This window comes from Aquarana catesbeiana, linkage group LG01, assembly GCF_042186555.1.
Source record: "Aquarana catesbeiana isolate 2022-GZ linkage group LG01, ASM4218655v1, whole genome shotgun sequence".
In the NCBI taxonomy this organism is placed as follows: Eukaryota; Metazoa; Chordata; class Amphibia; order Anura; family Ranidae; genus Aquarana; species Aquarana catesbeiana.
The window spans coordinates 839,734,597-839,749,697 of NC_133324.1; the positions used below are offsets into that span (position 1 = coordinate 839,734,597).

At 43.0% G+C, this 15,101-nt stretch overlaps 1 protein-coding gene across 1 annotated transcript in view; it reads right to left on the bottom strand.

Moving 5' to 3' along the window:
- Positions 1–15,101, bottom strand: part of NWD2 (NACHT and WD repeat domain containing 2) — a 469,190-nt gene that overhangs the window by 13,243 nt on the left and 440,846 nt on the right. Inside the window, exon 6 of the mRNA XM_073608949.1 lies at positions 10,728–11,317. Within this exon, the coding sequence (XP_073465050.1) occupies positions 10,728–11,317 (590 nt within the window). The remainder of the gene's footprint in view (positions 1–10,727; positions 11,318–15,101) is intronic.

Genomic DNA, 15,101 nt, shown 5'->3' on the forward strand with positions numbered 1-15,101 from the left:
CCACAATTTTCCACAGTTAGGATGGGACACCCATACCTCAGATGGGCCCAACCCACAATTTTCCGCAGTTAGCAAGGGACACCCATACCTCAAATGGGCCAAACCACAATTCTCCACAGTTAGGAAGGGACACCCATACCTCAGATGGGCCCAACCCACAATTTTCCACAGATATTTAACCAGTACCACCTTCAAATATCCAAAAGACCCCCTACCTGCTGCTATGACAAAAAACAAAAAAACAAAAAACAAAAGGACCAAGAAATTGAATGGCAAGCTAACAACATAAAACCCGAAAACCCACTACAAATACTCCAGCACCTTGAGAAAAGAGGAGGCTCCCCCAAACCAAAAACAAACAAGGGAGGGAGGGATGGTGGGAGAAAACTGTCTGATGCTGTGATGAGCTCTGACTGAGCTGTGACACGATACCCCTGTTAGCAGAGTATTGAAATCATGCTGGAAGCTTGTTGTAGGCAGTAATGCGGCTTTACTTTTGTAGCACCCCCCTTGGGTATACTGGGAGCAAAGAGGGTACCTCCAGATACAGGGAGTGAACTTACATTCACCCCAGGGCTGAGTCCATAGCTATAATGGGAACTTAGAACAAATATGGGCGCCAGTCACTTTAGGTACTTTTCAATGCTTTAATTGAAACTTGAGAAAGCTTGTAGGAAAGAAGTTGAGGGGAGGTTTCAGATACCATTTTTAGCAGATCACTTACAGACTCCTTGAATCAAAGGACTAAACAGCTTTACTTCTAGCAAATCTTGAAAACCTGGGTAGGTCTATCACACAGACCTAGCAACCAGTAAGTGCCTGGATAAGCCTCTCTTACAAACTTAGTAGCCAGGAGCTTGTTACCTTGATTGGATTGTAGAACAGCTTCACAGTACCAGAACCATAAGCCATCCGGCGGTGCTGTGAGGGTAGGTTAGATGTAGGTGCGTCCTCCAAGTAAGTTACCAGGCCCTTCTGAGAGACCAGCCTTCATCCTGGCTCTCTCCAGCAAGGGTCCTCCCCTGGATCTCCTCAGCTTGGCTCTGCTTCTTCCATTCAGGCAAGACAGCCTAAGGACCACCTCAGGAGTAGTAGGCCCCAGACAGGCTTCTGGTCCTACTTGCAGAGCTTGCAGCAATGTAGCCTCAGGCCTGGAGGGCCACAAGGTAAGAATTGACTAAAGCACATGGCATCTGTCCAATAAATACCCCTTCCCAGAATGCACAGTGGCAGGAACCTCCTACTGGGCTGTTTCTGGAAAAAGAATATTCATTACAGCTTAACTTAGTTGTAATTCTCACACTGTCCTGTGGTACCAGTGACACCTACTGGCAACAGTGGGAAATGCACAACACAGTCAAGACTAGAACAGAACCAAATAAACTATGTACAATCAATCTGAGCTGTTTACAGCTCAGCCAAAAACTAAATTTACATTATAGCCCCATTTTTGGGAACAGGGGGCTACGCTTTCTTTGAGAAATGTCAATGCATGTCTTTACAGAATGGAAAAACATGAACACAGGAACAAGGAGCATCCAAGTACATAGAGAGAGGATAGACAAACATCCTGTTATATCATAGATAACATATCCATACACTATAATACCACAGCGCCACATGCTGCTTAGACAGGCATAATGCATATGCAGTATATAGTCAGTTTATAAGCAACTTTGCTGTTGTACTTTTTCAACCCCCCTCCTCTCTACCCACTACAGAACACACCCTCTGCCTTGAACTCTTCAATCTGCTAAGCAGCCTGCATCATATCAAAATCACTCTGCCTCTTCTGCAGTCCCCAGTCATGCTGGCCTTCCTCCTAGTTTCACTCAGCTCCAGGCCATATACTTGTCTTAGGGACCTGCAGAGGCTCCGATTTATCTATTAAACATTAAACACTTGACAAATCCCCCCTTCCAAAATGACCAGACGACACATTTTATTTGGAGTCGAATGGCCATAGCAGCCTTTTATTACAAACCATTAAATACAACATTCACAAGAAAACAAGTTTAATGCATATAATACAGTCAATGCATAACAAATAAACCAAGCTCAGCTTATGCCCGGTCTAAAGTCTTTGACCGGCTCAGGAACAATTAACCACTTATGTACTACCAGATAATTAATTAATTAATACTCGGATGTTACCACCGTATTGTTAGGAAGGGACACCCATACCTCAGATGGGCCCAACCCACAAATTTCCACAATTATTTAACCAGCATCAAAGACCCAATAGACCCCCTGTCACAGCACACGAGCGTGACACCTTACGCACGTGTTGCCTCCCCAAACTGGAAGGCCCTCTGAATACCCTCTTGCAATCCCAGATGTCATAAATCAATGCCAATAGCATTCAGATGCACACCATCTCTTCTCAGATATCACCAGGTCTCATCCTCCAGCTCTTGACGACATATTGCCAGGTCCCCATTTTGGACAAAAAAAAAAAATTGCTCCTAGTTCACCTTTATTCTGGCTTTGTTGATCTTTTTAACAGAGCGAGCCAAATGCCACGCAGACCTCACAACTACATCGGACCACACAACTTAGCCCAACCCAGCAAACCTTATAAGTTACAATAAATGAGGGTGCACATTTTACCAAAATCTGACTGATTCCCACCACTCAAAGCGCTGAATGGCCTGGTCATTAAATCCCCATCGGACCACTTCCATCGCCACCCCAATTTGAAAGTAATGAGAAGAACAGTTGTTTGCACTCCAACCAGCAGACAACAGGCATTTCTTGAATACCACCCTAAACTGGAATCGAGACATTGCTGTCCCATCCGCATGCATAAAGAAAACTCCTAGAAGATTTGGCCAAAACCGTAAAAAAACCCACCACAGCCTGGAAAGGGCAAACTGGAGAAGAGGGAACCGCCACAACTCAATCCAAGAACCCCTCCTCGACTGATCAGCGTTAGATTTTCTTAACAGAATACCCAATGTAGTGTCCCGTAACCACGTAGTGTCCTGTACGCTCAAACCACACTCAAAAGCCTCCAAAAAAAGGCCAGCACAAAGACGGCCCAGAACAAGGCAACCTCATAGGCGTTAGGCGGAAGAACCACATGTACATCATTGTCCTTATGAGAACATCCTCATTCACCAGATCGCTCCATTCCTGACACACTCTGCAGTATGAGGACCAAGTTGACGCACATACTGAATGACGGATTGAGAACTTGGAAGCGGCAATGCAATGCTCCACAGTTGCTTGGGGCATGTAATTCCGCACTGCTCCATTTCCAGTGCCAACTGGCAGAATCTGACCCACTGGAAACAAGACAAAGCATCAGTCAGGATTTATCAACTCTTGGAACGTGCACAATTCCATGGAGAGTACAATGGCAAAATAGTTCCAGAACAGTCAAATTATGCACTAAACAAACCTCCCTCCATTCCACTGGCCAATCAACTCTCACTTCAACGTCCCAGACAGTAGGTTCCATAACCAGCAGTGCCCGCCGCGTCAGTGAACAGTTCTAGATCAAAATTGGAAATCACCGCCTCCAGCCAAAGAGAGACCCCTGTAAGAAACCAGAAATTAATCCCACACTCGCACGTTCTCACACTGATCTTGCCCCAGCCCAATATAAGAATATGGCGCCTTAATGCCAGCTGTAGCAGCTGCCAGTCGTCTACAAATAAATACGTGGCCCATGGGCATACCGCAACAAGCAAAATTCAACTTGCCCAAGAGAGATTGCAAAACATGAAGTTGAATTTTTTTTTTGCATTGCCCAGTGGCAGAAACCGTCCCCTTCAGAACTTCAAGTTTGTCCAGAGGCAAACAACATTCCATCGCCACGGTGTCGAAGGCAATACCCAGAAACCACAACTCAGTGGCTGGGCCCTCCGTCTTGTCAGAGGCCAATGGCACACCAAAAAACTGGAAAACATGATGGGTCATGGCCAAAAGTGAGACATAGATAGTACTTCCAGCAGGCCCTATGCACAAGAAATCATCTAAGTCATGAATGACTGAATTAAGCCCGGAAGCATAGTGAAACGCCCATTCCTAAAAGAAACTAAACATTTCAAACAAACAAGAAATGGCACAGCCCATTCGTGAACATCTATCAACAAAATTCTGCCCTTGCCATTTGCACCGCAGCAGATGGCAACAACTAGGATGTACCGGTAACCAACCAAAGGCCGCCTCAATATCAGTTTTGGCCAACAACGTACCTTTACCATACCTAGGAACCTACGACACTGCCATATCAAAAGAAGTATATTACACTGGAACATCACACTGGAACCCCGGGCACTCCCTCTGCTTTTCCCACACTTGGCTCTGTGAGGGGTAAAGGAAGCCTCACCAGCCGACGCCTGGCTCCTTCCATCCGCAGCGCATGCTCTGTGATCCCTGGACACAGGGGAAAGCTACTACCCGCGTCTTCTGTCACTGGGGGCCCTGGCCGCTCCTGGGACCTGGCCGGCACCCGCCGCTCTGCCACTCCCATGCCAGGCCGCACTAGACACAGACAGGGAGCCTGTATAGCCAGCCGCACTATCCACACTGCGAGGCGTGAGGTCAGGGGAGTGGGTGCCCAATGAAAACATTTCCACCCTGGGTTCGCTGTAGACAGGGATTTCTCCCGATTCGCACACCAGGGGAAGGAGGCGTCGACTAGGCTGGTGGGGTCAGATGGTCCCTTCAGGGGCTCCCAGACTCAGGAATGAAGCGTTCAGAAGGCCTAGACATCCTAGTACGTGGGCAACTAGAAGAGGGCCCAGGAAAGACCTGCCTGGGCTCCTGCAATAACTCTGATAGTTTGTCTTGTAGCCACTAAGGCCCTTTGGCCACAGCTCTAAGCTGGGACAGCATGTTGTGCAAGTCACCAACCTTTTGTTCTTCCTACAGGTGAAGTCCAGGAACAAAGAAGAAAACTGTCTGATGCTGTGATGAGCTCTGACTGAGTTGTGACACGAAACCCCTGTTAGCAGAGTATTGAAATCAAGCTGGAAGCATGTTGTATGCAGTAATACGGCTTTACTTTCTTGGAGAAATATCAATGCAATATCAAATATCCCAGCACCTTAAAAAAGTAGGAGGCTCCCCCAAACCAAAAACAAACAAGGAAGGGACGGTAAGTGAAAACTGTCTGATGCTGTAATGAGCTCTGACTGAGCTGTGACAATATACCCCTGTTAGCAGAGTATTGAAATCATGCTGGAAGCTTGTTGTACGCAGTAATACGGCTTTACTTTCTTGGAGAAATATCAATGCATGTCTTTACAGAATGGAGAAACATGAACACAGGAACAAGGAGCATCCAAGCTCAAAGAGAGAGGATAAACAAACACCCTGTTTTATCATAGATAACATAACAATAATAACTATACATTATAATATTACAGCGCCACCTGCTGCTTAGACAGACATAATGCATATGCAGTATAGTCAACCCCCCCTCCTCTCTACCCACTACAGGACACACCCTCTGCCTTGAACTCTTCAATCTGCTAAGCAGCCTGCATCATATCAAAATCACCCACTAAAACTCCGTCTCTTCTGCAGGCCCCAGTCATGCTGGCCCTCCTCCTGGTTTCACTCAGCTCCAAGCCATATACTTTACAGTGAAGGCCAATGTATGTCACTCTAAACTAGTGTAGCCAGGACTATAGCTGCTGCGGACATTTGCTTTTCCTTCTGTAGTTGCTGCATTATTCTCCTGTGGAATTGACAGAGTTAAACAGTTGTTTGAATACAAATGCAGCAGCCACCTTTAGGAAGACCATTAGTTGAACATTCAATAATAGAGACCATTTTTAAGGTTAGCATTGTCGCAGCCATTTTGACACTATCTATTTCTAGATTGTAAGCTCTAACAAGCAGGGCCCTAGGGGTTCTAGGGGTAGGTAGAGGGCAGAGACAGGCATGGCCTAGGGGAGTGCGGTGGGTTCCTGCACCTTTTCTCTGAGAAAAAAAAGCCCTGTCCCTACCATTGCTGACCAACATGTTTATCTCATCCACCACTGGCCAGTGAGGAAAGGTACTGTTCAATTGTGATAATTGGCCTTTTTTCCTTTGGGTACTAAGCATAGGCTACCCATACAGTTGCATATTGCTAAAAAAAAGAGCTTTGCTAGGGCTTCGCTATTATTCCCTCCATGAAAAGTATATTGTTTTGTTGCTTTTGTGCTCTTAGACATACTAATCGTCTTTTCTCAGATTGTTGCTGTTAAAGGGTTACTAAACCCGGAACCCTGCATACACTATATCTGGTCTCCCACAGTACACATGTAGCGGTACCCCCGTAGGGGCTGCTGGTAGTTGTGGTCCACCTCTCACCCTGTGCAGCCAGGCACACAAATCTTCAGACACTCAGTAGTTAAGAAGCAGTCCTTGTACTTTGTTTTTTATGTTTAATTGAGGGGATTGTAACTTGGATGGGGATAGGATAAATATGGGTTGCCCAGTTGATTGTAAAAGCAATATAGGGACTGAGAACTATATACACCACATATATAAAACTTCCTCTCTCTATCCAGTACAAACTTTCTTGCAGACTATCACTCCCAGGACCAGCCAGCACTGAATTTCCGGCCTGACACTGGCTCAGTCAGGCCCAAAGCAAAAATGCCCTTCGCAGGCAGAGACCACAGGCCTCCGTGGTGTAGCAAAAATGGTAGTCCTAGTGCTAGCTGTCCCACAAGGCTACTGATGCCAGTAGAAAAGAAAAAGGGACCCAGGCAGTCCCAAGAATGCCAAAAAAGGAAGAAGCTGCCACGTATTATGATCAAAAAATTGCAGAAAACTTTATTGAAACATCTATATCAAGATCACAGGATAAGGAGTCCACACCCGTGAATATGACCCGCACAGGTGGGATCCCTACCTTCACAGTATAATGAGACCATATAAAATAAAATACCAACGTTGCATTAAAAATAGACGGTGGTGGGTCGACCCACCTGCCCCTGAACGCCCCTTCCACTCCCCGCACCCCCAAAGAGACCACCCAAATGTGAAGGTAAAGGATGGAATCCTTAGAGATGCTGATTTGAATTGCAGCCGCTAGAGGGGGCCCACTCTGTAATAGAGACTGTGGGTAGTGATACCCAATGATGCTAGTGTCACAGTTGATGGTTTAACTCAATATCATTGAGTGTATCCGCTGATGGGCAACATGCAATTTCAAGACCTCCACATATGCTGATGTGCTTAGGGTGAAAACATCAGATGTGACCATGAGATAGAAGCTTGCTGTGTATCAAAAATACAATGGGGTGCATTTAAGTAATAGCACCTAATCTAGGTTGAGCAAATGCAATTGATCCCCTCCAGGACAAGGGTAGGTAACCTGCAGCAATCAATAGCAGTGGACTATACAAGCTGTTCCGAATTTCCAAACTTTCGAATTTCCAAATTGTAGAATTTTAGAATTTCCAAAATTAGAATTTTTGGATTTCCGAATTCAGAATTTCCAAATTTACGGATTACGAATTTTTGAATTTCCGAATATACAAATTTACGAATTTACAAATTTACGAATTTTCGAATTGACAAAATTACAAACTTACAAAATTACAAATTTTGGAATTTACGAATTCCAAATTTTCGAATTTACGAATTCCAAATTTTCGAATTTACGAATTCCAAATTTTCGAGTTTACGAATCTTTAGAAATTTAAAATTTACGAATTTTCAAATTTCCTAAAAAAAACAAAAAACAAATGAAACGAAAGCGAACAAATTTTTCGGCAGTGCACATGTCTAATCAGAGAAGACAGGATCAAGCAGCCTTTTTACACAATGCAGAGGATTAACCCCTTAGGTTCCACAGTGAGTATAACAAGCATGCTTTACTGCTTATACAGACTGATTTTACTGTTGTGGGTTTGGTAACACTTTAAGTAAATTGTTAAAATGCTCAAGGTGTGTCACTAGGTGCTGGGTGAAGTGTGTCATCTCCAATTACACAGAGACATAGGGGTGAATTTACTACCGGCAAGTAGACTGTACACTCTGCATGTCCTACAGCTGTCTAGGCATCATGTGGCTAAGTAATCAGCTTGCTTGTCTTACTATACTTGGTTTCTGAACTTAAGGCTGGCTTCACACTGATGATGGACGCGGTTCACAGCAGGGGGTCCGGTGAGTCCCTGTTCTCTGTTTCAGGGACGAATCAGGGGTGATTTTTTTTGGACCAGAAACGGAGCCAAAGACACACAGGACTCCTGTGCAATCCTCTCCGCAGCCGCTCCGGAGATGTGTGAACTGCCTCCATAGAGACCCGTTTACAATTTCCTGACATGCAAATTGGATGCGGAGAAAACCACATCCAATTTGCACTAGTGTGATCCTAGCCCAGTTCTCACTAAAGACTACACTAGTTTGAAATTTGTGCATTGGGGTTGATTTACTAAAGGCAAATATGCTGTGCACTTTGCAAAGTGCAGTTGCACTCTGCAAGAGCAGTTGCTCCAGAGCTTGGTAAATGAGCAGAAGCCCTGCTGACTTCCATCATCCAATCATGTACAATCAAAAATGTTTTTGTTTTTTTTTTTTGCAAGTGATTGAGTATTCCATGTGAAGCTTAATACCTCAGTTACTAAGCTCTGAAGCAACTACACTAGCAAAGTGCACAATCTATTTACCTTCATTTAATCAACCCCAATATGGCTCCCCCGGGGGTTGGCGCTACACTAGAAATATTTTCCTTTACTGTCCCAGAAACACAATAAAAAAGTAAAGGGAAAGTCTCTCTTAGACACCTGTTGCCAGAACAGGTGTCTCCATTCGGGCATTTACCCTCAATTTTTGTTCTTGCAACAACAGTAATTTTTTTTAAATTCCCATAACTTTATATATATAACTGTCCTTGTGATAATGGTTGCAAGGAATAATAGAGAAAGTAAATCTGCATAGTGGGGACAGCAATAAAAACAGGGTTTTTTAAACCCTTCCCTGCTCTCTCCAACATGAAAATAAAAGTTTTAGCTATTCGTACACTTTAATGTGTATGTAAAGGCATTTTTATAGCCTTGGATGGATTGGCAAAGGGTTACACACCCTGTAATTTCTCATTGCCCTGCTGGGGAAAGTCACACCTCTGTTATCCTTTTGACAATTGTCACTGATACAGAAAGAGTTGTCACCGGAGCACTAAGTGAGGGAAAATCCATCAATGGTGACACCTGTTCATATGGCAACTCTCTAAGGCCCCTTTCACACTGGGGCGCTATTTTTAGCGACGATTTACCGTCGTTTTAGCGGCAGTATTCGGACGCTAGTGGGGCGGTTTTACCCCCTGCTAGCGGCTGAGAAAGGGTTAAAACCCCTGCAAAGAGCTGCTGCCGCAGCCGTGCTGCCCCATTGATTTCAATGGGCAGGAGTGGTGAAGGAGCAGTGTATACATCCCTCCTTTACCGCTCCAAAGATGCTGCTAGCAGGACTTTTTTTTACCGTCCTGCCAGCACACCGCTACAGTGTGAAAGCCCTTGGGCTTTCACACTGGAGACAAAGCAGCGGCTCTTTCAGGGCGCTTTGCAGGCGTTATCTTTAGCGCTGTAGCGTCTGCAAAGCGCCCCAGTGTAAAAGGGGTCTAAGGCCTCATGTACACTGCTGCTGGTAAACGGATGTTTAGAAGCAGTTGGGCATTTTTTTTCAACTGCTCCTGAACGCCCCTCTATGTTATCTTAGCAGTACATGTACACGGGTTCATTTACAGTCGTTTCTAGGCAGTTGCGTTTAGAGGCTTTTTTTGGAACACAAAAAAATGCATTCAGAAGCTGTGTTTAGAGGTATTTCAATTGTCAAACACGGCTAAGCGAGGTAACTCGCGTTTAGCCGTGTTTCATTTACAGGCGTTTTTAATTTTTGGCTATTTAAAAAAAAAAATTAATCAAAAAAAAAAAAATTTGTTTTCATACGCTTCAAAACGCTGCTAAATGCGGCATGTAAATGTGCCAAATGGACGTTTTAAACGTGGGTTACTATCTGTCAAGTTAAATCGTTCAAGAGAGGTTGTAAAAACACACCGTGTACATTAAGCCTAAGATGACAATTCCACTCAGTTTTGTCTTATTTCCTATTGTGTACCCAGAGCAGGAAGTGAACAGAAATCTCCCCAGCTGAATAAGGACAGCAAAAAACATCCTAATAGGTGTTTGTAACTCTTTCCTTTCGGGAAAAAAAAAGCTTTAAATACACTTTAAAGTGATTGTAAAGGATCACCTTGTAAAGCAACCCATTCAGTTTAAAATAGAAATGAACGGTAAGACATTTTTGTATAGACATAAAAATACATTATAAATACCTTTTTTCCCTTTTTTTTTATAAGTGATCACATTCCCTCTGTTCTCAGCTGCATAAGAGCTGGGGGAGGATAAGCAGCAGCACACTGAGCTTCCCAGTGAATGGCTGTGCAGCGGGGGGCATGTCAGGACAAGTCTGATCATTGGAGGAGAGCAGGCTGAGTTCCCAGCATAGCTAGAGAACTGATCATGGTGTGCTCTCCTGCTTAGTATGGTCGGTTTTTATTAGGAAAGCAGAGGGACTGGCAGGAAGACCAGGGATTTCACATAAAGGAAGCAATATGAAGAGAACAGAAGACTTTCTCATACAAGTACATGGCATCACAGGCACATATCAGGAACATGACATTTTGGGGGTAGCGATCACTTTAACAATGCTGGCCAGAAAAGTATGGGCTGTATCTTTTAGAACACAATATATAGTGTGTGCAGTAAATAAATTAATACCTTTTTTGCTACTTCTGCTAAAAGTAGTGTTTTTCCAGTGCAGGGTCCTCCATATACAATGAGAGGGTTGGAATGTCCTGCTTTGGAAGGCTGTACGTATTTATGAACCAGGCTCAGTGCTTCACATCTGTATTCATAGAAGGAAGAGTATGTCCGACAAAGGGACAAGTGCTGTAGGATTTCATCATACAGAGAATCAGTCTCGGTTTCAAAGCTTTGCTGCACGGTTGCCTGGATGATATCAATCATATCTTCATAGAACTGTTTGCAGAGTCCTTCTACATAGTGATTCTCTACTTCTTGTGAATAGCCCATCTTCATATCACAATGTGTTACAGAGGTGTAAACTCGAAGATTGGATGACGCCACAATAGTGGGAATAAATTCATCCCTGAGTTTTATCATTTTGTCCAGGGCTTCCGGGTCTCGCATGGGCTTGTTCTCCACCTTAATGACATCGGTATATTTGGACATCTCTGGGATTTTTACGTGTTTTTCAATATTGGAGATTTTACGAATATAGCAAACACACTTCTTTAAAAATGCTGCTGTTTGCTTTCCTAGAGCGAAATCAAACTCATCCTCCAAGGCTAGGTGAAAAAGAAGATAGTTTTATTTAGCATTCCCACAAAAACAGAAAAAAGTATACAATATATGTTACATTATTTTTTAATTCGTTTCATGCGTAGCTTTGTACAAAATGCCTCAACTCAATGATGGCGAACCTTGGTACCCCAGATGTTTTGGAACTACATTTTCCATGATTCTCATGTACTCTGCAGTGTAGTTGAGCATCATGGGAAATGTAGTTCCAAAACATCTGGGGTGCCAAGGTTCACCATCACCGGCCTAACCTATTGCCAACAACTTTTACATGTCCTATAGCTGTCTAGACATAAGTAATCAGCTTGCCTGTCTTGCTATACTTGGTTTCTGAACTTAAAGCAGAACGTTACTCATTTTTTAATCTCTCAATCTATTAAAAATCTTCTGCCCTTGTACTTTGTATTTTAGCTTCCAATAGTAAAACATTTCTTTCTGCCAGTTAATACCTTTTACAGCCCACTTCCTGTTTCTTGTCTAGTAAAAAGCCTAGGCTTATCACATCATGCACAGCTCTGTCTCTCACTTTCGTGAGAGTTTGCCAGGAAGGGAGAGGGGATGAGTCATAAGAGGGCCAATGAGAGCTGCAGAGCTGGAGGTGTGCCTCTGTGTGTGTGTGTGTGTGTGTGTGTGTAAATCCAGGAAGTGAACGGGCAGCAGCTTCAGCTGCCCACAGTTAAAATGATGTAGCCAGACTCAGTGGAGGAAGATTTCTGCAGCATATTTGGCAAGTACAGAATCGCAGTAAATATAAAATAGTATGCAAAGTGGTTGGAGGGAAGCTTCAGAATGGCAAAGATGTTTTTATTACAAATTTTGTGAGCGGACTACAGTTCCTCTTAATTTCTCACTAAAGACAACACTAGTTTGGAGTTTGTGCATTGGGATTGATTTACTAAAGGCAGATATACTGTGCACTTTGCAAAGTGCATTTGCACTCTGCAAGAGCAGTTGCTCCACAGTTTAAAATGAGTAAATGAGCAGAAGCTCTGCTGACTTCTATCACCCAATCATGTGCAAGCAAAAATGCATTTTTTTTCTTTCACGTGATTGGGTTCTCTTTGCAAAGTGAAGCTTTACCTCATTTACTAAGCTCTGGTCTGGAGCAACTGAACTTGCAGAGAGCAACTGCCCTTTGCTAAGTACACAGTATATCTGCCTTTAGTAAATCAACCCCATTGTGTTCTACCTGGGGCTTCCTCCCAAAACATGTTGAAGACTAAACTACAGGCAAACCACTAAATGTACAGAAGAAACATATATACATTATATGAAAGCTGTTGTATCTGCCAAAAAGATATATATTTCTATCCACAATATTGAGATTTACACAGCAGGTTAGGGGACCTGATCTTTCTGTGTTGCAGTTTCACTTTCACTACCAAGTCTTCTCCTTGCCCTGTGACTTTCATTCAAAGGAGAAGTAGTACACTGATATGCTAATCTCTCTGTCACTCTGCTCTCCCCTTTTATCAGCATACTTATGGCAATGCAGCACACTTGACTGCCTCCTCCCCTCTCCGTCTCTGAGCTCTGCTGTACATTTATGTATGCTTATAGTTCAGCTTTACCACTTGCTAACCGCAATATGTATATATGCAATGTGGTTTGCAAGTGGTTTACCGATGTTATGTCTGAAGCTTTCAGCCATAACTCCGATATTATTTTTGCAGCCGGCGGCCGGCATTCTCATGAAAGCGGTCCAAGTGGCTCATTAGCCACTCCTGCACTTTCAGAAGAGGCAGGAGGATGTCCCCCCCGCAGAGATTTGACCCCAGATCTCTCCATAAAGATGACCTGTCGTCCTTATTTCTTTTGCAAGAGATGTTTACATTTCTTGTAATGGAAAAAAGGGGATAACAAAAATGAGATTGGGGCATATATTGTGTTTTTTTTTTAAATTTATTAAAGTGTATTTTTTCCCAAAAAATTGCATTTGAAAAACCACTGCGCAAATACCATGTGACATTTCAACGATCATCATTTTAGTCCCTAGGGTCTATGCTAAAAATATATATATAATGTTTGGGGGATAGAAGTATTTTTCTAGCAAAAAATACTGATTTAAACTTGTAAACAAACAGTGACAGAAAAGGCCTGGGGGGTTATTTACTAAAGGAGAATCCACTTTGCACTGAAAGTGCACTTGGAAGTAAAGTTGCTGTAGACCCAAGGGGGACATGCAAGGAAAATAAAAAACAGCATTTTAGCTTGCACATGATTGGATGATAAAATCAGCAGAGCTTCCCCTCATTTCAGATCTACCCCTTAGATTTAAAGCGACTGCGACGTTCAAGTGCACTTGCAGTGCAAAGTGGATTGGCCTTTCGTAAATAACCCCCTTGGTCTTCATGCTGGCACAACTTTGAAACAAACCCCTGAGTACAGCATATATGTGCCAGTTTGACAGTAAGACAGATGTTAGACTATACTGTAGGTCTTGCAGCATGGACTGAAGTAAATAGTTTGCTAATAGTTAATGTGCTATGTAAAGAGATGTGTATAACATTTGTGCAAGATAAATAAGAGATTTTAAAGAACACACCTTAGAAGAGATTCAAATTTTGTGACTGTCATGCTTATTCTTCGCTTCTCTACTAGCAATCCACCGAACTGAAATAAGCATATGGCCCTTGACCTGCACACATGTTCCAGGTCAATGATTTGCATAGCTCCCAACTGTCCCTTATTTCGAGGGACTGTCCCTGATTTGGAGCAATGTCCCTCTTTCCTCCTCATTTGTCCCTCATTTTGGTCTGATCTATATAATGGAATATAAAATGCACTTTTTATCTTTCAAAAAGTGTTTCCCAGTGCTAAACCTTTCATCCAATTTCTAAATTGCTGCATTTGTAAATTTTAAAAGCCAATATAAAGGAATAGTAGTGGTAAAAAAAGCACTTGTGGATTTAATTAACCTTTTATTTTGGTTAACTCTCCTTTAAAGGGGGTGTGGCAGGGGGCGTGTCCTATGCCTACATATGTTTGCTAGTAGGTGTCCCTCATTCCCATCTCAAAATGTTGAGAGGTATGGATTTGCAGTGAAGCAAGTATAAGGATGACAATTTTGGAACATGCACAAAAGCCAGCAAAGCAGGCCCAAATTTCAATACTGTAAGATTTATATTAAAATAAAAAAAAAATATATTATGCAGCTTTATAAATAAAAATATATACAATGCAGAGTTATACATATATACAGTATATTACAAATGTATTGAGCAATGAAATATCATGGTTTCTACTGGTTACTGTCTCTGGCTTTCTGCTGTTTTCCATGTTAGGTAGTGTTTTTTTATATACACTATATTGTCAAAAGTATTGGAACGCCTGCCTATACACACACATGAACTTTAATGGCATCCCAGTCTTATGCCCCGTACACACGGTCCGACTTTGTTCGGACATTCCGACAACAAAATCCTAGGATTTTTTCCGACGGATGTTGGCTCAAACTTGTCTTGCATACACACGGTCACACAAAGTTGTCTGAAAATCTGATCATTCTGAACGCGGTGACGTAAAACACGTACGTCGGGACTATAAACGGGGCAGTGGCCAATAGCTTTCATCCCTTTATTTATTCTGAGCATGCGTGGCACTTTGTCCGTCGGATTTGTGTACACACGATCGGAATTTCCGACAATGGATTTTGTTGGTGGAAAATTTTATATCCTGCTCTCAAACTTCGTGGGTCGGAAAATCCGATGGAAAATGTGTGATGGAGCCTACACATGGTCGGAATTTCCGACAACAAGGTCCTATCACACA